This window comes from Aquarana catesbeiana, linkage group LG09, assembly GCF_042186555.1.
Source record: "Aquarana catesbeiana isolate 2022-GZ linkage group LG09, ASM4218655v1, whole genome shotgun sequence".
NCBI classification, from domain to species: Eukaryota; Metazoa; Chordata; class Amphibia; order Anura; family Ranidae; genus Aquarana; species Aquarana catesbeiana.
Window position 1 is genome coordinate 102401240 of NC_133332.1, and position 27984 is coordinate 102429223.

The 27984-nt window shown below is 41.8% G+C and overlaps 1 protein-coding gene across 1 annotated transcript; it reads left to right on the forward strand.

Annotated features, from left to right (window-relative positions):
- The first annotated feature begins 607 nt into the window (after positions 1-607).
- LOC141108974 (olfactory receptor 6F1-like) lies at positions 608-27934 on the forward strand. The gene is made up of 2 exons (XM_073600930.1): positions 608-1126; positions 26966-27934. The coding sequence occupies exons 1-2, from the start codon at positions 608-610 to the stop codon at positions 27932-27934; spliced, it is 1488 nt and encodes a 495-aa protein (XP_073457031.1).
- The last annotated feature ends 50 nt before the right edge of the window (positions 27935-27984 follow it).

Below are 27984 nucleotides of genomic sequence, written 5' to 3' on the forward strand. Positions count from 1 at the left end.
TCCCAATTAACAAAGATGTTAATAGATGTGAATACATATACCCATTTAAAGGGGGATCCCACCTGAGAGTATAGACAGGACTTAATGAATCTTGTGGAGTATGGGTTTGATAATAGGGTATTAACAAAAAAGAAAAAAGGATATTTGGTACCTAGCTTTTGTCGTATACCAACAATATACACCCTCCCAAAAGTTCCTAAAAATATGACTAACCCTCCGACTCGACCTATTGTGAACAATATAGGGTCAGTTTTGGCTAGCTTAGGACAGCACCTTGATTGTTTATTGCAGACTATTGTGACTAATACTAGAGCTTATCTTAAGGACACCAAGGATTTTCTTTTGTGTCTCAGTAAAATTAAGCTCCCGGAAGGAGTTGAGACTTATTTAGTAACGTTGTATACTATCATACAGCACGATGATGCATTGCTAGCCCTTAATTGGGCGTTCAGCCAGAGGGATGATATACCCTACATCCAAAAGAAATTCTTAAGGCTAGTACTGGAGTACTGCCTTACATACAATTATTTCTGGTATGGAGGTCACTTTTATGCTCAGAGGAGAGGTGTTGCGATGGGCACAAAATTTGCGCCTAGCCAACCTCTTCATGAGTGAGTGGGAGGATAAATTCATCTATTTCCAAAGAAGGACTGAACTGTTGTTCTTCAAAAGGTATATTGATGACCCGTTCTTGGTCTGGGCAGGCACGGAACAGTCATTGAAGGACTTCGTGATTTTTGTAAACTCTAACCCTAATAACATTAAATTGGATTATCAGTATAGTAAAGACCAGGTTAATTATTTGGATGTCACTGTTTCGAAAAGGTCCAAACAACTAATTACTGAAGTATACTTTAAATCTTCAGACCAAAATAGTTATTTGTCAATATACAGTGGTCATCACCCAACCTGGTTACGAAATATACCAAAGGGTCAGTTCATGCGAGTCAGAAGGAACTGTACTTTTGATTCTGACTATAGGGCCCAATCAGAAATCTTAAAAAACAGATTTGTGGAGGAAGGTTATCAAGCAGAAATTTTAGATTCAACTATACAAGTGGAACAAGTTTCACAAACCCTGTGTTTAGAGAATAAAAAGAGGATTAAGGATGAAAGACATGAGTGGGTATTTATTAGTAATTTTCATGTTCAATTTAGGGAGGTAGAGGAGATTTTTAAGAAACATTGGGAGATTCTAAGTATGGACAAAACCCTCAAGAAAGTATTACCTAAGGAACTAATGTTCATTTATAGGAAGACCTTCTTTTTGGGACAAAGTCGTCAAAAAGGTCTTAGATCAACCCCAAAAACCAAGGATGTTTTGGGATAGGAATGGCTTCTATGCCTGTAGAAGCTGTAAGGCATGCCAACAGCCTAATAACCACATTAGAGGATTAGCGTCCTTTACTTCCACGGCGAATGGTAGGGAATTTGATATCAATAAATTTATATTTTGCAACTCTACACACGTAGTTTATGCTTTACAGTGTCTGTGCAGCCTCATGTATATAGATCGCATAAAAAGAACTCTGGCTAAATGAGTCTCAGAACATATTTACAAAATTCTGATTGGCTTTAAGGATCACAGTCTGCCACTTCATTTCAGACGTAGAGATCCTTCTGATCTGCTGTTTTGGGGTATAGAGAAACTAAGCCCCACATGGAGGGGTTCAAATATGGTAAGGGAGATCTCCAAATGTGAGACAAAATGGATATATCTCACTAATACTCTTCAACCTGCAGGGTTGAACGTTGAACTCGATCTTAACTGTTTTATCAGTGATTATTGATCGAGTTCATGTTATAAAGTTCATTTATGTATAAGCCATACAGTTTCTCGTGACATGTACTTGTTTGGCTATGCGGGAGAAAGTGGGTTGATCTTGGATGCATCAATTGATTTTCCAGGTCTTGTTTTTAATGTGGTGGACTAGTGCCCGTATGGGTAAAAAAAGAATATATGAGGATCATAGGGCAGTGCAGCTTAGTGGTTCCCCTTTGTTGTGCGCGCCCCCTGCCTTCCTTCCCTTTTGGGCTCCCTTAGATGATTAATTATTAATTCTATGAGTCCATTATCCAGCTCTTGAATCAATTTTAGGCTTGCCTATTTTTATAAATTTTTGTACATATTTTTTATGATACATTTTTTATTCATATTTATTAAATTGTGTATCTATTTGGGGAATGATTAAATGTAAAATGTATAATTTATGTTATAAATTTTAAAAGAATATTATTTTATATGTTTTATTACCAGTAATACATTTAATTATTGTTTTTTTGGATTTGTTTAGAATTTGGGTTTTATGAGATATTCATTTCTTTTGAGGAGCTGACACATTAGAATTAATGATGTTTGCTGAATAAATAACGTATAAAATTATTGGAGGTCAACGATTAATTAATTAACTACATTGCGGAATAGATCTACGTTAATGGATATTTATGTAATGTGCAGTTGCCCTCTTATATACCAAGTTTTGATTACTAATGTTATTGCTGTTTAAGATTTATGAAATACATCATACTAATTAGTTATGTATTGTGATGCGGAGCTCTTCTGATGTATGTGCATGTATTCATTCTGGTAACTCTGGTGAGAGGTGGTGAGAGGTGGTGACAGCCGTTTCTTTACGAACAAGTAATGACTCTTTTGTCTGCAGGGTTGTTTGGCCACCATCCCCATAGTCTACGATGATGCTGTCTTGATAGATATTATGAATAGGTGTGCACCGTGTGAGTGTGATCGTTTTGTGGTGGGAACCATTGAGGATCGTGCACTGACATATAGAAAGGGTTAACGCACCAGATTGACAGTTTATAAATTTGCAAGTCCATGCCGTGTGGGTCACGCCTATTGACAAAGACGTATCCACATGGCTTGAGCATTTGTCATTGGCTCCAAGTTCTTCCCGGGAACCACCACAGACAATCATATTTCCAAAAGAGGTTGTGAAAATATTGGAACTGAATTATACAGTGCAATATCTACTGAACTCTTTTTTAAATAATTTGTTTGTAAGTGCATTAGCATAAGGGATGGGTTTGTCTGTTAAATAAAATTATACAGTTTTACACTATGCGGGTTCTTTTCCTTCCTTACGTGTGAAAGGATTGTGGCTTGTTTGGTCTGGGCGATCCACAGGATCAGTACGTTCGATACCCCTCTTTTTGATCGATGTTAGATTTCCATGCTGATGTCCTTTTGGCACTGATTACAAAGGCTAAACATATTATACAAAGGCGATTGTGTTTTGGGAATTCGGGGAGTGCAATTCCTAAAGGGAGCGGAATCACATGGTTGTGGTGATGGTCAAACGTCTACTCAGCTGATGTTTTTGATATGAACTGTCACACTGATTTACCGCATTACTCTGCACCTGGATTCACACACTATTTTTAGATTTTATTTTTTTTGTTTTAGCTCTGCTTAAGCTGGAAGGACTATTATTTTTTAGATCTTTTTCTGCTTCTCTTTTTAAAGCTTAGCAGTAGTGTTATATTAAACTACCTGTCCTCCTAGGCCAATGGGGTCTTTTGCTGTCAACTCTCTTGTATTGCCAACCCCCCTTCCTATCCAACCATCTTTCTTGTATTGCCAACCCCCTTCCTACCCAACCAACTATCTTGTATAGCAACCAGGTTCCCCTACCTAGCCAACTGTCTTGTATGGCCCCATCCCTCCCCTGACCAGTCAACTATCTCGTATTGCCACCCCTCCCCTACCTACTCAACTGTCTTGTATTGCCATTTCTCTCCCCTACCCAGCCATCTGATTTATTTTGCCACCCCTCTCCCCTACCCAATCAACCATTTTGTGATGCCACCCCCTCCCATACTTAGCCCATTGTCTTTCATTACCATCTTTCTTTTCTATCCAGCCAACTGCCTTGTGCAATAGGCTTAGATGTAGAGGAAGCCTTGAAATGTGCCTGTGTAGACACATTATCTAGAGATATTTGTGGGGTCTCGCCAGAATTTTTCATTTGTCACAGTTGAGGTGGAATTCTTTTTTCTCACAGACCTTTGCACTAGAATGGCTGAATAAGTCATGAGCAGTAGTATTTTTTTAATGATATTCTGGCTCTTAAATCACCGCCTAATAAAATGTATTGCTTTATATTCAGTGTTGGGATGTTTCTCTCATGTTCATGTGTCTACAGTTTTAAATCCATATACAGTATTTATGCATGGTATGTAGAGTTGGGTGAACAGTTCTGCCCGACCATCAGTTCAGGCTGGACATTGGCTGTTTGCCCTGTTTGGGGAACACTAGAATTCGCAGGATGTTCAGCGGGTGTTCACCCCGCCGTACACCCTGCAATGCACTGCGGGCTGTGCAGTGCATTCAGGGAAGCTGGCCGCGGCGTCCTTACCAACCAATGAGTCAGACTTCAGCCCCGGAAGATTTGGCTGCTCGATGACCAGGCCATTTTTTGCCATACGGCACTGCGTCTCTTTAACTTGCAACTGCGCAGTTGTGCGACCCTGTACCCAAACAAAATTTACGTCCTTTTTTCCCACAAATAGAGCTTTCTTTTGCTTGGAATTTGATTGCATCTGCAGTTTTTATTTTTTGCGCTATAAACAAAAGAAGAGCGACATTTTGAAAAAAACACATCTTTTACTTTTTGCTTTGTCTGGAGGATAAACCGAGTGGCTGTGGCCAAATTGATGATGGATTTACACGGGAGACACTGTTTTTTTATTATGGTACTTTTTGACACTTTTTTGGTAAATGGGTAGGGTATGTACCCCATACTCACTCACATGGGGGGGGGGGGGCAGGATCTAGGGGCTCGATTTTTGAAGGGGGCTTCCAGATTCCAATAAGTTCCCTGCCAGCATACCCCCACAACCACCGGCTAGGGTTGTGGGAATGAGACCCTTGTCCCCATCAACATGAGCCCCCCCTACCCCAAAGCACTAACTCCCCTATATTAAAGGCATGTGGCCTGGTATGGTTCAGGAGGGGGGAGTTGCTCGCTAGTCCCCCCTTTCCTGACCTAACTTTCCTGTTCGGCTTCCAGAAACTTCAATGGGGTTTGCGGTTCGGGTTAGGACTTTTCCCCTGTTCAGTTCTGCTGCAAACTGAACAGGGGGGTGTTTGGGCCATCTCTAATGGTATGCATAAAGCCATACCATAAACAATCTAGAACACCATTACTTTTGAAGGGGGTAAATAAGAGGCTAAAGAAGCTTTTGGGTGAAAATGTACCCACTTTAGTTTAATGTTTGGTACTGAAACACAGCCGCTAGAATTATGCTGCGTACACACGATCGGAAATTTGGTCAGAAAAAGCTATGATGGTTCTTCCGACGGGATTCCGCTCAAGCTTGTCACAACACGGTCACAACAAATTCCGACCGCCAAGAACGCAATGACGTACAACGCGTACGACAGGACTAGAAAAAGGAAGTTCAATACCCAGTGCTCCACCCTTTGGGCTCCTTCTGCTAAGCTCGTGTTAGTAGTGAGAGACGATTTCCGCTTTACAGACTTGTGCTTTTTCAGATCGTTTCACTGCTGTTCAGTTTGTGCTTGTATCTGTTTTTCAGTGCATGTAGTCAGTTCGTATCTGTTTTTAAGTGCGTTCTTGTCCGCTCGTTACTGATTTTCAGCTTGCTCTTCACAGGCCTTGCTGTTATTCAGCGTGTTCTGTTTAGTTCGTTCTGACCAGTCGACCGTTTTGAAGCCATGTTGTGGTTACATACTCGTCGTAGAGTTCCTGCTGTGCAGGGGCTTGTTGTTGGGGTTATTACTTTGACCCAAGCCCAGTCCATGAACAGGGTGGGGAGGAGTTCATGGACCAAGAATTGGTTACTCCAGCGTGACCAATTCTCTCATATGCCTTTGCTGTGGGAGATCCAGGAGAACAACCCTGATGATTTCAGGAATTTTTTCCAGATGACAGACCTCGTTTTTCACCGTTTGTTGGCTTTGCTCACCCCTTATATTACGAAGTAGGACACCTGCATGCAGTAAGCCATCACTTCCGAGCAGAGGCTAGTCACCACGTTGTGGTACTTGGTAACGGGGAGAAGTCTACAGGACCTCAAGTTCTCTGCAGGCATCTCCGCCCAGGCTCTGGGGATCATTATTCCAGAGAGCTGTTCTGCCATCATTCAGTCCTGCAGAAGGACTATATTAGGGTAAGTTTTCTCCTTTAACATCACATTATATGTATCTATTGTTTGCTATTTCTTTCATCATTCCATAATTACCCTGATTGTAATATGCTGTGAATGTCCTCTTTATCCTCATGCATGCTGTAATCTTTTAATGCTCCTTTTTTGTCCTTCATGCATATTTTCCTTCACTAACCTCCCCAGCATGCTATCCTGGGCCCATATACACCTAGCCTAGTCACTTAACAATGTATTTTGTCAGCTCCATTGTAGTACTTTACTCTAAACACCCCCTAGAATGTGTCCAAATGTTATTGTTGTCCTTAAATTCAGGCAGAGTGCCAAAGGCTTTTTATTGGCTCCCAAACTCATTTAGAACCCCCCCAATGGGCCATCAGAGGGGGTGAGGAATCTGATAAGTGGACCATTTTTGTCTTTAAATACTCCTTAAAATAAATGTTATACTGATGTTGGCCAAGAATGTTTGTGTCTAATCTGCTTTCAATGTTTATGTGCAAGATTACTAATTTTTTTTTTTTGTTTGACTCCACAGTTTCCTTCAACGCCACAGGAATGGCAGACTGTGGCCTCCCATTTTGCTCATCGTTGGGACTTTCCCAACTGTGGAGGGGCAATCGATGGGAAACACATCCACATCGTCCCACCACCCCATTCGGGGTCATACTATTTTAACTGTAAGGGGTTTCATAGTATCGTGTCAATGGCGGTGGTGTTGGCGACATATGAGTTTCTCAATGTGGACCTGGGGAAGAATGGCTGGATGTCGGATGGTGGAGTTTTTGCCCAGACCGAGTTCTACGGACGTCTCCAGAGTGGTGGCTTAACAACAGAAGGGGTCCCCTAGTGGTGGGCTTTTTAGGCACATACAGAAAAAGCATAAAAACGTATATAAAGTACAAATATAATTTATTAAGTAGAAACAGTAAAAACATAACAGCAGTATAACATTTATTGTTTGGAATGCGAATCAGACATTTTTACAATAATAATGTGTATACAGTGTTTGAAACAGTACTCTTGCACCCGACGCATTTCGGAGTAAATTAGCCTCCTTCCTCAGGGGTGGGTGTAAATTAGAAACAGTTCTATACTAGAAAAAATATATTAAGAAAACAAAAGTAAGCATTTGAATATGAATGTATGTGAAATATTTCATCATGTACTCTTTATATCTTTTTCACTTACGTTTACACTGCATTAGCTGACTTGGCATTCCATAAAGTTTTAATTAAAAACAGCGACAATGACATGGTCTGTCTACCAAATATGTTCTTGGTTCCGAGGGAGAAACATTAATCTAGGTATTTTGAGGAGGTTATTATAAATCCATTAGTGGTTGAAAATAGGATCTATTTTACATAAATATATGTATAGTTTGCTCTTCTATTGCAAAAAAGAGTAAAGGGAGAGGAGGGGAAACCTCTCCTTTGGCCTTCCAAAAAAGGCCCGTAAAGGGAGTATAAGAGTGAAAACTTGAGGCTCCACTGGGGACGAGAGGCAAGTTCTGCAACAGAATATAATGATACAAATGTATAATAAAGGGTTTGATTCATTACTGAACATAGAAATATTAAGATAATTTTTAAATCATTTTAAAATATTTTTAAATCATACCTGGCGGTAATTCAATAAATGGCGTTGCGGATGTGTGGTTGATGGCTAAAAGAGTAATAAATAAATAAATAATATATTTAGTTGGTTGAATGACTAAATCTAAATATTCGTTTTTCAAAACAAAAAAGTTTGCATAATGAAGTTGTTATAATACTATGGCATTTAATGTGTGAAATATAAAAGAAGAGAAGAGAGATAGTGGTATCAGGCATTTGCATGTAGTAAACTCAGCTTATATTGAGTTTATCTATCAAATTTATTGAAAGTAGCAAAGAAACCCCAGGTAGAGCCTTAGTAAAAAAGATTAGAGAAATATAGTGAGCATATTTAAGCTAGAGCAGTAGCTTCCAAAGAGTACTAGGTTACTTACATAAACAAGGTTAGATCAGAACGTATGACTGTTCAAGCCGGTGTCATCCCGCAAAATGCAGTGGATATCCGGCAAGAGCGTCTGGTGCGGTTAAAAAGCCTCACCTCTCCAATCAGCTGTTGATGTAAATTACAACAGCTGATAGTGTGGGAGGGAGAGGAGGCAGGTATGAGCCATATATGGCCCCCCGGGAGGAGTGAGCACCGCCCTGTCCACAGTGCACATGTGCAAGCATGTGCGTCAGAGCGTTGCCGCGCACACTCTACCCGCTGACACAGTATGCTTCCCCGGCGGACTGCACATGTCCGCTGGGGTCCCAAGATGGAGGTCAGTCATAGATGGATTTGACTGTAACCTCACATAGCGCCGCCGCGGGTTTCATGGCCCGGGTGGCTTTGTGTGCCGGGCGAGCATCAAGTATAGTCTGTAAAGGTAACAGGGTAGTAATTAAAGAGACACCTCCTTTTGTGTGAATAATATAAATGAAAATAAAGAGATATATGTTTACCATTGATGTTGGTTACAATTTTATGGAAGCAAGAAAATACTGGTGGCAGACATTGTCTCACAGGTTTGCATGACATTCTGGGATAAGTTAACACAGATTCACATGACATTGTAGGGTAAGGTATATAAAACAAAAGAAGCATAGACAAAAAAATCATGTAATTCAAACAGGATGGCTGACTTACATAATATATATGGGAAAAGATAGGTATTTTTTGGCAAAATTAACAAGAATGTATTGCATTCAGAGGCAATATGATATAATAAGCAGAAAAAACAGCAATATCATACATAATTTCATAGCAATAACTATTTAGCAAGGGAACTCCTAAGGATTTTCAAACATTGAATCAAAAGCATACATAGTTTACAAATACGAATATTGGAGATAGCAGACTAGAAGTAAATGCAGATGCGAGTCGCATAAAATGATATATGCCTGGTGGGCCCAACATAGGGAAACTCATTTATAAACGTATAGATAACGTGTATTTGTATGTATGTCCAGGTATATGTTGCTAATTGGATATAGGATGTTTCCCATTTCTATGCCACTAGGGGTGGATCGATAAAATCAAACGTATGTGTCGGGAATTCATCATTAACTTTTTTGTTCCAACCGTAAACAAGTTACATCCAAGTCTCAGAGAGAGAGACCGGAGCAAGAAAGAGAAGAGGGGGGAAGGGGGGGGCGCCATATTTTGTCATTATTGTTCTCTACCCCCTGAGGAAAAGCCGTCAAGGAACGGCTTAAACCAAATTGTTTCATTCAGGCCCGGAGGCTTAGTAGCTTATACACACCACACTCACCCACTCAGATAGTAAATGCAATGCGGGGCAGCCCCCACAGGGTTGGCCGAGTACATAACCCCACCACGGGAGCTGAGGCAGCATAATACAAGGATGCAACGTCAGGCAGTGTAAGAGAGTGTGAGGTATGGCTGGAATCTCCATATAACAAAAAATAGTGTATATTCCGTGAAGGAGGGGTATCTGGGAACAAAATATTAAATGTATGTATAGTTATAACAATAGTATGTTATGAATGATAATAATATTTTTAATAGTGAACCCAGTGTAGTTCTATAGGGAGTGACAAGGTTAGGTGGTGCCAAAGATTATTGAAAAGCCTATGTCTGTGAGTGATGGACAGTTACATAGGTATAAAAAGGTATGCAAGACTAAAAAAGTTGCCAAGTGTGGAAAAACAGGCGAAATATTAAAGTGAAGGGCTGCACCACAAAAAGGAAGAAAAGAAAGGACCAAGGGAATCTAAACCAAAAACAAAAGCAAATGAAAAACTTACCCCAACGCTGCATCAAAGCAACACCAGCAAACCATTGTAGCTGGTGTGCAATAACCCCAGAGGGAGACTGGTCAAGGTGAACAGCTCTCTTCAATGGAGAGATGAATATATGCCGCCAACGCCACGCAGGTGAACCAATAAGGGGGAGAATACCGCACCTGAACCGAGTGAACACTCAGCAACAGGCGCGGAAACTCCCCCATGTGGAGACACAGGATGTTGTGGCCGAGCTTCGGGGCAATGACGTCCTGACTGACGTCACGCGCAGCGCGCGTCGGCCGTCACACACACAGCGTGACAAACGTGGAGCGGATGCGCAAAGGGGCAGCCGCCCGATCCTCCCAGACAGGGGAAGGAGGGGGAGGGGCCGCTGAGCGAATCGCAGCTCCCGCGTTGAAGAAGGACCACAGCGGCACCCAAGCGCCAAACCATCCATACAAGCATAATGCTAACCAGGCGTGAAGAATGTGTCGGATAACTGAATAAAATTAAACCATGTGGGAACATTTGACCAGTACAGGGAATATTGCATGTAAAAAATATATTATACCATGTGCAATACTCAAGGCATAGACATAGAAAAACAGTGTAAATGAGTATTCGTATTATCAATTTGTAAACCTTAACAGAAGATACCCTATAAATGAGGGCAGACCTCACACAGGGATGGCAGGGGAACACTGCCAATCCCAAATATACAATTGCTTACATCCCGGTATATATGTAAATAAAGGGGGGAGTTGGGACTTTAAGTGAGGCACCAAAAGTTGCCTCCATCCCGATAATGAATAGAAACCAAAAGGGGAGTTGGGACTTGACAATGTCATGTGAATCTGTGTTAACTTATCCCAGAATGTCATGCAAACCTGTGAGACAATGTCTGCCACCAGTGTTTTCTTGCTTCCAAAAAAATTGTAACCAACATCAATGATAAACATATATCTCTTTATTTTCATTTATATTATTCACACAAAAGGAGGTGTCTCTTTAATTACTACCCTGTTACCTTTACAGACTCTATACTAGATGTTCGCCCTGCACACAAAGCCGCCAGAGCCATGAAACCTGCGGAGGCGCTATGTGAGGTTACAGTCAAATCCATCTATGACTGACCTCCATCTTGGGACCCTGGCGGACAAGTGCAGTCCGCCGGGGAAGCATACTGTGTCGGCTGGTGGAGTGGGCGCAGCAACACTCTGACGCACATGCCCACACATGTGCGCTGTGGACGGGGTGCCGCTCGCTCCTCCCGGGGGGCCATATATGGCTCGTACCTGCCTCCTCTCCCTCCCACACTATCAGCTGTTGTAATTTACATCAACAGCTGATTGGGGGAGTGAGGCTTTTTAACCACACCAGATGCTCTTGCCGGATATCCACTGCATTTTGCGGGATGACACCGGCTTGAACAGTCATACGTTCTGATCTACCCTTGTTTATGTAAGTAAACTAGTACTCTTTGGTAGCTACCGCTCTAGCTTAAGTATGCTCACTATATTTCTCTAATCTTTTTTACTAAGGCTCTACCTGGGGTTTCTTTGCTACTTTCAATAAATTTGATAGATAAACTCAATATAAGCTGAGTTTACTACATGCAAATGCCTGATACCACTATCTCTCTTCTTTTATATTTCACACATTAAATGCCATAGTATTATAACAACTTCATTATGCAAACTTTTTTGTTTTGAAAAACGAATACTTAGATTTAGTTATTCAACCAACTAAATATATTATTTATTTATTTATTACTCTTTTAGCCATCAACCACACATTTGCAACGTCATTTATTGAATTACCGCCAGGTATGATTTAAACCCTGTAAAAATAGCTCTCTTAATATTAAATTATCTTAATTCTTCTATGTTCAGTAATGAATCAAACCCTTTATTATGCATTTGTATCATTATATTCTGTTGCAGGACTTGCCTCTCGGCCCCAGTGGAGCCTCAAGTTTTCCCTCTTATATGCCCTTTATGGGCCTTTTTTGGAAGACCAAAGGTGAGGTTTCCCCTCCTCTCCCTTTACTCTTTTTTGCAATAGAAGAGCAAACTACACATATATTTATGTGAAATAGATCCTATTTTCAACCACTAATGGATTTATCATAACCTCCTCAAAATACCTAGATTAATGTTTCTCCCTCGGAACCAAGAACATATTTGGTAGACAGACTGTGTCATTGTCGCTGTTTTTAATTAAAACTTTATTGAATGCCAAGTCAGCTAATGCAGTGTAAACGTAAGCGAAAAAGATATAAAGAGTACACTATGAAATATTTCACATACATTCATATTCAAATGCTTACTTTTGTTTTCTTAATATATTTTTTCTAGTATAGAACTGTTTCTAATTTACACCCACCCCTGAGGAAGGAGGCTAATTTACTCCGAAACGCGTTGGATGCAAGAGTACTGTTTCAAACACTGAATACACATTATTAACGTAAAACTGTCTTATTCGCATTCCGAACAATAGATGTTATACTACTGTTATGTTTTTACTGTTTCTACTTAATAAATTATATTTGTATTTTATATACTTTTTATGCTTTTTCTGTATGTACCTAAAAAGTCCACCACTAGGGGACCCCTTCTGTTGTTTAGTCTAAATTTTGGATGTGGCACAACAATACAGTTGGCTGCCGATCCGTTATTCTCCAGAGTGGTGGCTTGGGATTTCCACCTGCTGAAGAGAACGTGGAAGGACTCCCATTTGTTTTTATCGCTAATGAAGCATTTGGTCTGGGTGATCACATGATAAGGCCATTCCCCCAGAGGACCCTCACCCCAGAAAAGAGGGTTTTTAATTACCGGCTGGCCAGAGCCAGAAGAGTCGTGGAGAATACCTTCGGGATAATGGCCAGCTGGTTTCGCTTATTTCTAACAGCAATTAACATGGCGGAGTACAAACGTAATCACATTGTTTTATCCTGCTGCATACTGCACAACTTTTTAAAGCGAAATGCACCTGGTTATGTTGCCACAGTTGGGCCTGAGGCCGGACTTCAGGAGAATCCAATGACGGCCCTGGAAGCTGGCCGTCCTGGCTTGCCCCCCCAAAGCAGCCGTGAAGTGCGTGACAAACATGTGGAATATTTTACGGGTAGGGGGGACATTGCTATGCCAGCTAATTTTTTAATATTTTCAAAATAAAAAAAAATGATATGATAAAATCTTGATTTTGGATTTACAGCTTGTGTTTTTTTTATCTGTCTCCTAGGTTCTCCTAGTGCACTTGTAGTGCCAAGTGGTTTTAACATTATTTAAATAACACCCATTGTCACTGTAAACACCAACTTAATACAAAAAGTGTTATTGAGCATTGAAAGAAGAAGCCACACATTGTTGAGTAGAAAGCCTTTTATTCCGTGCACATTCACATGTGCATTCTAAAACATTTTTTGGTAAGAAAAACACATTTTTTTTTTAGGTTTTACCTTGAAATTTTTGAAAAATTGCAGAAACAGGCATGTTTCCAAACATAACATACACAACTCTGAAACTTACAAAGTTCAACATTGCAAAAATGAAGGCAATATCAGACATTATAGTGTGAAAAATGTCTTGATCTTGCCTTCATCAGATGGGATGAAGTCACCCCTGTAAAAGCCAAATTTAGAAGATGCACACAAATTGTGAGTCAAAATGGGGATTTCCTTTCTGATCCCATACCTAACGTCAACATGTGCTATCTCCCATCTTGGGGGATCAATGGACGTGTTTTGGGGGTGCAACCACTTCCTCTCACCTACTAGGGTTGGGATCCTCCACAAAACGTGTACATTGAAATCTCCTGATGGCAGATAGCACATGTTCACACACTGTGTGCATCTTCCAAATTTAGCTTTTAAACTGTATTTAAATTTTAGAGAAATTTTACAAAAAAAAGGTGTAATCTTTTTTGGATTTAGATTCTCCCTAGTACATCAATCATATTCTTCAGTCTTTGTTCAATCTCCTTGGTTTTTTCATTGATAAGGTCTAAATCCCGACTATACCACATTATGTCCTGGATAAGCTGTTGAAATGAGTAGATTGTTCTTCCACAACCTGCACATCACCTAAAATAAAAATACACACCATGTGTTCTAAATATGCAGGCATACATCTATTACCTGAATCTGTGGTGTCAGACACTGACCTGTTGTGGTGACAATTTCAATCACTTCTTCCACCTCTCCTTCCTCCACATCCTCAGATTGTGGTGTCCTCTGTTCCCCTTCTTTCGGAGGTGGGGTTTCCTGTTGTCCTCCGACGTCCCGAGTCTTTTCTCCCCTATGACAATGAAACAAAAGGTATACTTGTGGCCAGAAATATAAATGTGAAACTTTGCTTGGAAGTGGGGGTACAATTGTCTGTTTGGGCAGAGTTCCAAGTTGAAGACATGATTAAATCCCTTAACCAAGCTGGAATACTTTCCTTTTTTGGACAAGTTTCACACATGTACACGCAAGTATCCAATATAATACCTGTGTGGGACACCTTAAAAAGTTTGTTCTTGTGTCCCACACTAGTGCCCCTGAGTCCAGGTGTGTAAACAGCTGCTGAGTGTCCTCTCCTTACATTACACTGAATCAAGTTTGCAATTCATTCTAGTTACAAACACATCTAGACAACAATGTCCTAAACTTCTTTTAATACAAATTAGCATGACCAAATGTAGTTAACCCTGTATTTGCCCAAAACATCGTATTTAGTTGGCAAACGAACAATGTTTCTTACGACCGATTACTGTGCCCACGAACATGAAAGTAGCCATTTTAAACTGTACAACAGTAAAGAAAAGCACATGGAGCAGCATGCAAGTAATAATAATAATAGGAACACACGACAACTACTTACTTTTTAGAAGCACTTTCTTGATCCTTCTGTACTGATCCTGCTCCCTCAATTTGAGGTCTGACCAGCGTTTCCCCAATTGCTCCTTGGATCGTCCTAACCCAAAATTTCGGCGCAGACTCTTCACAACTTTAGTCATGATCTTGGCCTTTCTCACATTTGGGTTTAGGTAAGGTCCATACTTCCCATCATAGTCGGCCCTCTTCAATATGTCCACCATCTCCACCATCTCACCAAAGGACATATTGGAGCCCTTATATCTTCTCCTTTGGGATCGGAACGTTTCTTGCTCCGGTCTTTCCTCCTCCTTGTTACTGCTATTATGCACCTGCTGTGTCTCCACCATTTCGTCTCCCACTGCGCCGAAAGAGAAGGGGTGGGGAATATTCTAAAAAGAATGTCAGGGGCGGGCGTCACGGGTGGAGTTTCACGCATGCGCAGTGTATATAAAGCTAACACGCATGTGTCGTACGTACGATCTGGGAGTGGAGGAAGTACCGAACATTATAACTAATGTAATATTTTAACTTGGGACATCAGTGGCCTATACTCATTCTAGATTGAGGCCTATATTGGGATAAGATTAGGAGAGTTTAGCCTGATATTAGTGTTTTGGTCTTGCGTTTTGTCTTTCAGCAAATATGAAACAATTCAAAGACCCTGAATTCATGGGCCAGTTCATAGACATATACAGGGATATGAGAAATTTGTGGGAGGTTAAAAACCCCTTATATCGCAATAAACCAGCTAGAAGGCATCGCTGGAGAAACTGCTGATTTGTGAAGACGCAGGTGCCCGACGCAGACATCGAGTTTGTGGAGAAGAAAATTGGTAGCTTGAGAAGCACATATAAGGTCCAGGCTTCCATGAGATCAGGAGCTGCAGCAGAGGATGTATATGTACCCAGTCTGTGGTAGTACAACAGGATGTGGTTTCTGGAAGACCAGATGGAAGCCAGGGAATCACTTTCTACACTTCCATCCACCCTTCTCTCAACCCTTCCCTCAACCACAGCTGAGGCTTCCGAGGACCAACCTGGTCCTCAACTTCTTCCATCCTGGAAGAAGTTGAGGAGCCCAGCTGGAGCCAGGTATAGTAGTTTTTAAAATATTTATTGTCCAAAAATGATTGTTGTTAACTAGATGTTATTATTGCTAACAAATTAATGATTTAACAAAAAGTGTTTGACATATCAATAGACAGTAGGGGCCAAAAATGAGTGTGACAAGAATGAAAAATGCTGGGGTCAGAATGATAGTCTTTTCTATTTATTAACATTCAATTTGCAACAGTCATGAGCTGAAAATTGTGTGTGATTGATAAAACTAAAACTATGTCCCTTTTTCATACACAGAAAGACCTCAGCCATGACGAGGCTCTGGAATGTGGCAGACAGGATGAGGCTCTGGAAAGTGGCAGACAGGAGGAGGCGGGGATAAGTGTCAGCCATGAGGTGGCCATGCCCAGTAGCCTCACCCAATCCCAAGTGCCTCCCCTCCGCCTTACAACAAAAAGGGCCAGGAAGGGGAGTAACGTGGAGGAGGCAGCACTGGGCCTCATTAAGGACGCTAATGCGGCCCCGAAAAGCCCCCCCCGACGCTATAGAGGCCTATGGCTGCTATGCAGCTGCTAAATTGCAGCAAATGGAGGAGGGCCAACGCTTCAGGTGTGAGAAATTTATTTTTGAGGCCATTCGTAAGGGGTTGGGAGGCAAAATAAGTGATAACATGCACTCATGTGTGCTCGCCCATTCTCCTCCTCCTGCCATAAGTCCACCTCCAGAGCCACAGCCTCCAAGGAAGGGAAGCGTGGAGGGAAGGCTGCAGGGAAGACAAGAAAGTAATGGCCTGGGTTCAGTCTGGTCTGACAGAAGACGCAGGCTGTTGTAGTACCACAGCCTGGGGACATATATGTCACTTGCTGCTGTTCATGATCTCTGGGAGTCCAGGACCAGATTGTGCTCCCCATTATATGGACTTCTCAAGCTACAAATTTTATTTTCAAAATAGTTGATGTGTGCCCTGGGGTAGAAAGGCTTCGCAAATTCCAGCAGTTTCTTCAGCGTTGCCTTCCTCTTTATTTTGTTATCAGCCAGAATAAATGGAGATTTTTTTTCCTGAAAATACTTGCCTATGTGTTTTTCTTCAAATAGGACAGTTTGTGAGTAGGCAGGTACATTTCAAAAAGACAATGCCAAATTAACAAGGGGCCTCATCTCCTTGAGTTTTAAAAACACAAAATAATAATGTTGTTGTGTAAACTTGACACACACAAAAAAAAAATATTATGGAGATGACTAGAAAATATTTTCAAAATATTCAAAAAAATAGGAGTTCTTGATTAAAAAAAAATAATATGACAATAAAAAATAATTCCAAACAATATTATGGAGATCTGGCTTTAAAAACAAAAAAGATTATTCATGAGATCACGAGAAATAATAAAGAAAGAAGTTTGTGAGAACTCTCTTTGAATATGAGCAGCAAAACAACTTCCTTCTTATAGCATTATAAAGAAGAAGAGAATGCTCTGCATTAAACTATTTAAAAAATGTCAGAGTGACGAATGTGCCATCTCCATTTCGAACGGTAGTTTTACCAGACCGAGTGCTTCCGTCTCATACTTGTATCTGAGCATGCATGAGTTTTTGCGCGAAAAAAAGACTGAGTAGTCCATCGAGTCCACCCGTTATTTTTAAAACATGTTTTATTGTCCCAAGCATGTTGGAAGCCAATTACTGTTGAATGGCTCACTACCTCTGCTGGAACTTACAGTAAAATAATACTTTCTAAGATTAGTTTTGAACTTTCTTCCAGTTATTTTGAGGTCATGTCCCATGTTCTTGATTTTGGTTTCATATTGAAAAAACTGCCCTCCTGAACGTTATTGGTGTATTTAAAGGTTTCAATCATGTCTCCTCTTTCCCTTCTTTCCTTCAGAATGTACATATTAGGTTCCTGAAGTCGCTCTCAATATGTTTTTTCCTCTAAACCTTTCACCATTTTTGTTACCCGTCTCTGGACTTGTTCTATCGTATCAATATCTTTTTACAAGTGAGGTCTCCAGAACTGGACACAGTTTTCTAAATGAGGTCTCACTAAAGATCTATATAGGGAAATCAGGACCTCCTTCCTCCTGCTGGTAACCCCTCTAGTGATTAGGGATGAGCCGAACGACCCCCTGATCGGTTTGCACCAGAACTTTCGAACATCGCGAAAGTTCGGAACCGAATAACAAACCCCATTTGAGTCTATGGGACCCGAACGTGAAAAATTAAGAGTGCCCATTTTAAAGGCTTATATGCAAGTAATTGGGCATACAATGGTTATGGGGGTCCGAGTAATACCCTGGGGGACATGTATCAATGAAAAAAACGTTGGTAAAAAACATCATTTTTAAATGAGCAGTGATTTATTAATGCTTAAAGTGAAAGCATAAAGATTCCTTTCAATATAGTGTCTGGGGGGGGTCCCCTTAGTCCACCTGTACAGTGGTATATCTGTACTGTGTATAGAAGCTGCTGCAGCAATAACTGTATTTATAAAGCCCAAAAAATTACATTTTCCCTGCAAGCTTTCTTTATTTTGTAAGCAACAGCTTGGGGAGCCAGTCTGTATGATAAGGCCACAATGTAGTGCACCGGGAACATGATTAGAGATTTTTTTGGATCAATTCTGGTGTCTCTACCACAGACTTTGGCTAGAAGTAACTTGTGCGGAAAAATTGGTCTTTAGGTGTAGGTGGCACCTTCACACAATAACCCTATAGAGGTACTCTTGATGAAAGCAAGAGTTGGCCTCGCTGTCAAAAATTGCAATGATATGCACCTGTCAGACGATCCATGGAGTCTGTGGACAGATGCGTTCTATGATCAATAACAAAACCTCCAGCAGCACTGAATTCCCATTGTGAAAGCATGCTGGATGCAGGGCAGCCCAGCAGCTCAATAGCATACTGGGCAAGTTCTGGCCACTGGTCTATTCTCATGACCCAGTAAGCCAGTGGATCGTCGAATGGAAAGCTCTCCATCTCTGTTTTTGCCACTAGATACTCGTGTGACACAGACGCTGCTGATGGGATGTGGAAGCTGACAGCCCTGGGCGGTGAAAATTCAGAAATGCATCACTTAGGCATCCACCTTCTCCACCACTCCTCTCTTGACCAGCAGAAGCCTCAAAACTACATTTTCCACGACACTGTAACTTGCCAGAGTCGGGAAAAGCATTTTATAAACTCCTCTTTAAGGTGTCCTCAAGAGATTTAATCTTCTGCACCCTCTGTGAGGATGGGATGAGTTTTGAGACTTTCCCCTTATAACGGTGGTCAAGGAGGGTTGCCAACGAATAGTGATCCTTTTCCTCTTTTCCTTTACGCCATGTATTCTTGGGTCCTTTCGCAGGCTTTGAAACATAAGGGAGCCCATGCACCGCAAATTTGCAGATTCATGAGAAGCAGACTCCTCTGGGTCACTGAGGATTATGGTATCTGGAACTGCTTCCTCCCAGCCACATACTACTCCCAAGGGTTCTGGGGTTTAAACCGTCTCTTAGTGTTTGAGCTATGTCTTCCTCTATGTCTTCTCCTGCATCCATTATGAGCAGCCATTGGCGTGGGGAAAAAAAAGCTGGCTTGAGCCTGTTGTTGTGCCATACTCACACAGGTACTCATTGACGGTCGTCTGCTGCATGTGCAGCCACTGCAGCATTGCCAAAGTCGAGTTCCACCTGGTAAGCATGTCGCAAATCAGGCGGTTTTTGAGCAGGTGGAATTCCCACTGAATTTCAGCCAACCAAGCACTGGCTGTGTATGATTGCCTAAAATGGCTACAGACTCTTCTGGCCTGCTTTAGTAGATCTTCCAACCCTGGGTACCTAATTAGGATAGGCTGCACCACCAAATTGAGGACATGTGCCAGGCCTGGCACATGTGTCACCTTTCCCTGTCTAAGGGCAGACAGGAGGTTTGTGCCATTATCACACACCACCATTCCTGGCTCCAGCTGGTGTGGCGTGAACCACCTCTGGGCCTGTCCCTGCAGAGCTGCATGAATCTCAGCACTGGTGTGGTTCCTGTTCCCTAGACACACCAGCTGAAGCACTGCAGGGCACCTTTTAGCCTGACTCATTGAATAGCCCTTTGAACGCTTAGGGGGTACTTGAGGTTCATAGGACAATTCAGCAGAGAAGGGTATTGAGGAGGAGGAGGGGGTAGAGCTGACAAGTCTGGCATCTTTACCAGCTGTATGGAGACGTGGGGGCACAACAAGCTGCAGCATTGAGCCCTGTCCTGCATCCTTCCGAGCTGCAAGCAGAGTTACCCAGTGTGTTGTGAATGAAATATATTGTCCCTGCCCATGCTTGCTGGACCATGTGCCAGCAGTAACGTGGACTTTGAGGCTGACTGCCTTACCCAACAATGCCACAACATTGCCTTCCACGTGATGGTAGAGAGTTGGAATGCCTTACATGAAAAGAAATAGTGACTGGGAATCTGCCATTGTGGTACAGCACATTCTGCAAATTCACGGAAGGGTGCAGAATCCACCAGGTGGAAAGGCAGAAGTTGTAGAGCCAGCAGCTTTGACAAGCTTGCATTTAGATGCTGGGCATGTGGGTGGCAGGGACTGTATTTTTTTTTTCCGCTGCAGAAGCTGGGGCAGAGAAATTTGCAAGCTATAGTCTACAGCTGGTGGTGTGCTGCTGGCAGATGTGCTGCAAAGACCTGGGACACCCTGCGCTATACCATCATCCCTGTCAGTGGAGGCTGTTGAGAGGTCATGAGGTAAGGCAGGGACAGACTGGGGTGAGTGAGGAAGAGGGGCAGATTTGTGTCCCTTTTGTGTGGCTTTTAGGTTCTCTTGCCAATGGGCTGAGTTGTGGGAGGTTAAATGCCTTGTGCAGCACGTGGTACCCAAATGGTTGGTGTTTTTGCCAAGCTTGATGTGCTTGAGACAAGGTTTGCAAATAGCAGCAGTGCAATTGGCTGCACATATACTAAAAAAGGCCCAGACAGCTGAGCTGTGGGAAGTAGGCCGGGCGATAACACCTGCACAATGTGATGGAAATGGGTGGATGCTCTCTACTGTTCCATGATGGCTGGCTCGTTGGGGTTGTGCCTCCCCCTCACTTTCTTCCTCTGCTCTATCTGGCACCCAAGTCGAGTCAGTGACCTCATCATCATCTCCTCCATCCTCATTACCACTGGAGACAATTTGGTAATACACTGCGACTGGAGGAACATGAATGTCAATTTGTGTACCAGTGTCCTTCTCTTTCTGTAGGCTCATGTTCCTGCCTTCCTCAACCTCAGAATCAACATCTGAATCGAGCAATGGCTGTGCATTGTCAAGAAGCAAGTGGCTGATGCTGTGTTCAAATAACTCTGCTGACTCCTCCATGCCTGATGCTGGGGCTATGGCAGGAATAGCTGTGGACGTTGCAGGTTAAGCCACTCTGGCCAGCTACAGGGGACTGTGCTCTAGTCTCTGCTTGGGTAAGGGAGGATGAGGAGGATGAGGACGGTTTAGTAAGCCAGTCCACTACCTCCTCTGCATGGTGTGACTGGATAGCATGGGCAACATCGCTAACCAGAGGAAATTATGTCTTGCCAGAGGACTGACCATGTCCACCTTTGCCTGTGGACACATACGCTGCTGGCCCCCTTACAGTGCCATGGGAACGTCTGCCTCTCCTTGCTGTCCTCCCAGACATGATGGGGGGGGTTCTTATTAACAAAATGTAATAAAGATGTGTAAATGTGTACATGGATGTACTTTAATCAATGCAAAGTGGTGTTTGGTGCACTTTAACTTGAGTATTCACTACACAGACACACTCCACGGATACACTATAATATACTGCAATATACTGTGTTAAACGTGCAGTAACACACAGAACTACAGTATCTCACAAAAGTGAATACACCCCTCACATTTTTAGAAATATTTTATTATATCTTTTCATGTGACAACACTGAAGAAATGACACTTTGCTACAATGTAAAGTAGTGAGTGTACAGCTTGTATAACAGTGTACATTTGCTGTCCCCTTAACATAACTCAACACACAGCAATTAATGTCTAAACCACTGGCAACAAAAGTGAGTACACCCCTAAGTGAAAATGTCCAAATTGGGCCCAAAGTATCAATATTTTGTGTGGCCACCTTTATTTTCCAGCACTGCCTTAACCCTCTTGGGCATGCAGTTCACCAGAGCTTTACAGGTTTCCACTGGAGTCCTCTTCCACTCCTCCATGACGACATCACCGAGCTGGTGAAGGTTAGAGGCCTTGCGCTCCTCCACCTTCTGTTTGAGGATGCCCCACAGATGCTCAATAGGGTTTAGGTCTGGAGACATTGCTGCTTGACCAGTCCATCACCTTTACCCTCAGCTTCTTTAGCAAGGCAGTGGTCATCATATAATGTGTGTGAATATATATGTATCTAATGTCTGTGTGTGTGTGTGTATATATATATATATATATATATATATATATATATATATATATATATATTATGTGGGGGGACTTTTTATTTTATTAACATGAGGTGGGTCACCTGTCAGTGTACTGTGCAGTGATAATTAATCACAGCTTAACGGACACCTCTGTGTTTCTGTGAATTTCTGGTACTGTAATCTCACGAGATTCCAGTATAAGAGGGCGTTCTCCACTGTCTGAAACGTTTGTAGATCGCTCCACTTCACAAAAGGAGAAGCGATCTACACCGCTTCACAAACTGGCACCCAGAGGAGATAGATCTCCTCTGTGAATGCCGAAGAATGGAGCAGTGGATATTTTCCACTACTTCATAAATGGACACCTCTGTCTAGTAAGAGTTTATCCAAAAGGACGCAGAGACAAAGCAGTCAAGCAGTAATAAGTCACTAGCTAGATCTGTGTTTTTTGACATTCTAAACATTATGGGCCCCAGCAGTCCTTATTCCCTTATGACCTGTGCAGGTACAGTGGTGACAGCCAGGAGAAGGGCTGACGGCCTACAAATAGAATCTATGGATGGTAAGACATATCTACCCTTACCGACCATAATAGAGTGTAATCAGATCCCAGACAACAGAGCTGAGTTCCCCACATCAGATGCAACAGTTCACCAGACTCAGCTGAATCACATAGCACTCATACCAGAACTAGATGATCAGGCTCAGATAATTTTGCTCCTGGGGAGAGACATCTTGCAAACCCACAAAGCAAGAAAGCAGATCAATGGCCCTCACAATGCCCCATATGCCCAAAAACTGGATCTTGGGTGGGTCATTATAGGTGATGTTTGCCTTGGAGGAAAACACAATAACTTGCTTACTAGTACACTAGAGAATGGTCGTCCTTCTTTTTTCCAGCCCTGCCTAAATCACATCCTCATAAAGGAGCTACCACACAGCAACCCTGTACCTCTTCCTTTCATAAGTTCCCTCTGTGACAGCAATACCTATGATGGTGACCAAGACGACTTAGGATGCACAGTGTTCAATAGAGAAAAAGAGAACAATCAGGTAGCAATGTCCATTGAGGATAGGCTCTTCCTGGAAGTTAAAGAAAAGAGCATAGAGAAAGATGAGTCTAATAGCTGAGTTTCACCTCTTTCCTTTAGGCCACGAAGACGATGTTTGCCTAACAAAAGGGAGCAAGTATATAAACGCTTCACTTCCCTAAGACAAAATCTTTAAAGAAAGCCAGAGATGAGAGAACACTTCTTTTCCTTCATGGCTTCAGTAACCAAAACTGCAGTGTTTATCCTTTTGACACATCATAGGAAGCACCTCCATGGTTAACAGAGGACAGAATTAAAATTAGACTTGGGAAACGTAACATTAATAAATCATTGGGACGAGATGGCTTGCATCTGAGGGTACTTAATGAACTCAGTCAAGTAATTGCCAGACCAATGTTCCTAATTTTTTTTTTGACAGTTCCTGACTGGAATGGTACCAGCTGATTGGAGAAAAGCCAATGTAGCACCAATATTTTAAAAGGCCCCAAAATACTTCCTGGGAATTACACCAGTTAGCCTAACATACAATAGTATGCAAGCTCTTGGAGGGGATGATAAGGGACTATATACAAGATTTTAGTAACAAGAATGGTATCATTAGCAGTAATCAACATGGATTCATAAAGAATTGTTCTTGCCAAACCAATCTATTAACCTTCTATGAGGAGATGAATTGCCATCTAGATAAAGAAAGGCCCATAGATGTGGTGTATCTGGATTTTACAAAAGCATTTGACACAATTCCCCATACTTGGAATGGTCAGAGGTGGGTAGTGGGTCCCCCAGGGTTCTGTACTGGGACCAATCCTATTTATTTTCTTCATAAATGACCTAGAGGATGGGGTAAACATTTCAATCTCTGTATTTGTGGATGATACTAAGCTAAGCAGGGAAATAACTTCTCCGCAGGGTGTGGAAATCTTGCAAAAAAGATCTGAACAAATTACTCTAAATTAATCGAATTAAATTTTTCGAACCCGTTTTTTTTGGAAAAAAAATATTTTTGTGCTTTAAAAAAAGAAAACAGTAAAGTTAGCCCAATGTTATTGCATAATGTGAAAGATGAAGTTACGCCGAGTAAATATATACCTAACATGTCACCCTTCAAAATTTCACACGCTCGTGGAATGGCGCCAAACTTCCTTAAAAATCCCCATAGGCAACACTATAACATTTTTTACTGGTTATATGCTTTGAGTTACAGATGAGGTCTAGGGCCAAAATTATTTCTCTCGCTCTAATGTTCACAGCAATACCTCCCATGTGTGGTTTGAACACCGTTTTCATATGTGGGTGGGACTTACATATGCGTTCGCTTCTTCATGCGAGCACACGGGGACAGGGGAGCTTTAAAATTTTTTTTTTTAATTGTTCATTTTACTTTATTTATTTTAGTTTGACACTTTTTTCCAGAAAAAAAATTTTTGGATCACTTTTATTCCTATTACAAGGAATGTAAACATCCCTTGTAATAGGAATATGGCATGACAGGTCCTCTTTACAGTGAGGTATGGGGTCAATAAGACCCCACTTCTCACCTCTAGACTGGGAAGCCTGAAATAAAAAATAAAAAAACGATCCTGGCGGCGGGAGAGGGGTAGTCTCCTCTCGCCTCCTGTAAGAACAATCATGCAGTGGAACAGCCACTATGATCATTCTTATGGTGTAGGGAATTGCTGGCTGAAAAAGCTGATATCTGAAAGATGCCTGTAGCTGCAGGCATCCTTCAGATATCCCCACACAAAGTCAAGGACATCATATGATGGCGGGCGGGATGTGGTTAAAACGCATTTTTTTTTACACAAAGTTGTCCATTTATATAATATTTCTAACACATAGCATGTACATACCAAAAATGACACCCCAAAATAGATTCTCCTACTTCTCCTGAGTACGGCGATACCACACGTGTGAGACTTCCACAGCCTGGCCACATACAGAGGCCGAGTACAGCCAAGTATGGCTGAGCATGGCAGAGGATTTGCAGAGTATTGCAGAGTATTGCAGAGTATTGCGGGGTATTGCAGAGTATTGCAGGGTATTGCAGAGTATTGCGGGGTATTGCAGAGTATTGCAGAGTATTGCAGGGTATTGCTGAGCATGGAGGGATGGCTGAGCATAGTTGGTGGAATGGCTGGATGTGACTGCAATTGTCACAGAGCAGCGCTGTGGGCACTACAGATCCAGCCCACAGCGCTGCTGCCATCCGATTTCTCCCCCTCTCCTCTCACACTGTACCGATCGGTACACAGAGGGGAGAGGGGAACCGACGTCATGAGATGATGCTGGTTTGTTTACAAGTGATCACTCCGTCACTTGACGGAGCGATGACGTGGTAAACGGACGCTATCAGCGGCCGTTTACCATGATCCGGGACCCGGCGGTCACGGATGTTCTCAAGTGCGCTCCCCAGGGGGCGCGCAGGAGCGGGATTCTGGGAGGACGTCACTCTACGCCCTCCCAGAGTTATGCAACTGCCCTATAGGAGGGGGGCATTGTAATGTCGGAGGGGGGGAGGTAAATAAAGGGGAAATAGGGGAACAGAAAGGAGAAGAATCAGATGTGCAGAAAGTAAAGGAACTATCAAGTTCAGGGTGAGATACCCTGATGAAACTAAATCATGCAAGTAATAATCTTGTAATGCCATATGTCCCTCAAAATTCCTGGGAGTGTACACTAGCCTACGTGGGGGAAAGGTTTAGCCAAGGCCCAATAAGAGAGGTCCCAACCCTCCCATCCAACCCAGCAGGGTCAACATGCAATGGAAAATAACAATGACAAAAAAGAAACAACATAGAGCATAAAGAGCTCATCTGGAAATATGAAGTGTCCCAAATGGTCTGCGTCTCGGCCCCTTGGGGTCACACACCCACCAGCGAGAACCACCAAGGTCCCCAAGAAATACTTCTGCGTTGTGAATATATGCTGATTTTGTTTCCTTTAATATCCTACTTACCTCTTAAGTGAACCATATTGTTTTTTTTTATGCTTATTCTTGCTAACTTCCCTGACATATAATCAAGTTGCCTCCAAGATGGTAGATTTTAACAGTGCCCGCTGATTACTTGCTCCTGTCATTTTACTCCAACCCTTTAAATTCATTTTTTAGAAATTTGCCCATTTCAGTAAAATACCCTCTCACACAACTAGGGTTCCATTTGACTAGGGTTTTGGCACTAGATCTAAGTCATAGTGGAGCAGTTAAGTGGTAAATACTATAGTGCCAGCAACAAATGGCACAATTTCTCTAAAAGCAATGCAGATCCAGGTAAATAAGTGGAGAGCAAATGGATGATCACAATACTGTTTTGTTCAACTCATATCATCTGAGTAAGTTAATAGTGGCCCTGGTGGTTCAGCCATGGAAGGCCAAGGCAGATGTAGTCTGCAGACATACCTAGCTCTACTCAACAAATGGAACAATTGCATATCCATTCGAGCTTTATTTTTTCTACAATGAAATACAAAGAATCAAGTTAGTTCATAAAGAATTTTCTCAATAAGTTGGAATATCTCTGTGCATGACAACTTTGACTTTTGCAGTAAGGGGAGGTCATGATGACTCCAAAGTCTATATCAAATTAGCTAGGGTAGAATGCACTCACATCCTTAGTGCTGCTTTACAGTAATAAACTATGTCATGTTCTCTCCTCCTTTGCCTTATCTGTAGGTCAACACATTGACAGTAAAACATAAGAACAAGACAGTTATACCAGAATTTCTGCTCATTGGATTCTCTATCCAGAAAAAAACACAGTTTTGTCTTTTCATAATAATTTGCATTGCATATGTTGTTACAATGACAGCTAATGTCTTTATTATTATTATGGTAAAAACTGAAAGACGTCTTCATAAGCCTATGTACTTTTTCATCGGTGGACTTTCATTCATTGAGATTTGGTACCCTTCAGTCACTATCCCCAGACTCTTGTGGTCTCTTAAAACTACAAAGGAAGCAATATCCCCAGTTGGGTGCATAACACAATTTTATTTTCATTTTTCTCTTGGAGCAACTGAAATATTTCTCCTGACTGTGATGGCTTATGATCGTTATGTAGCCGTCTGTAACCCTCTTCGCTATATGGCAATCATTAATCCTAAAGTTTGCACCATACTCATACTCGGGTCTGGGGTTTGTGGCTTTGTTTCAATGATTACTCCATGTGTACAGATTGCAAACTTGTCATTTTGTAGGGAGAACCAAATTGATCATTACTACTGTGACTTGGCGCCAATACTCAAATTGTCTTGTTCTGAGACTTCAAGCATTGAAAAGCTGTTTTTTTGCCTTAGCTTGTTCATAATATTAGGCTGTTTTTTGTTAATTGTTATCTCCTATATTTGCATAATCAGGACAACTCTGATGTTTCCAACAGCTATAGGGAGGCGCAAAACATTCTCTACTTTTGCTTCGCACCTTATTGTTGTATTGCTTTTTTACGGGCCTATCATCTTTATGTTCGTCAGACCTAGCACCGGTGGCCTCATGCACCTCAATAAAATTGTTTCCATCATCCCGTCAGTAGTAACTCCTCTTTTAAATCCAATCATCTATACTCTGCGTAACCAGGAGGTACATATTGCCATGAAGAAAACAATTCAAAGATTTGTTTTCCCTGTAGAGTGCAATATCAATTAGAAAACTGTCTATAAGACCTACAAAAATGTAATTACATTTACAGTATAACC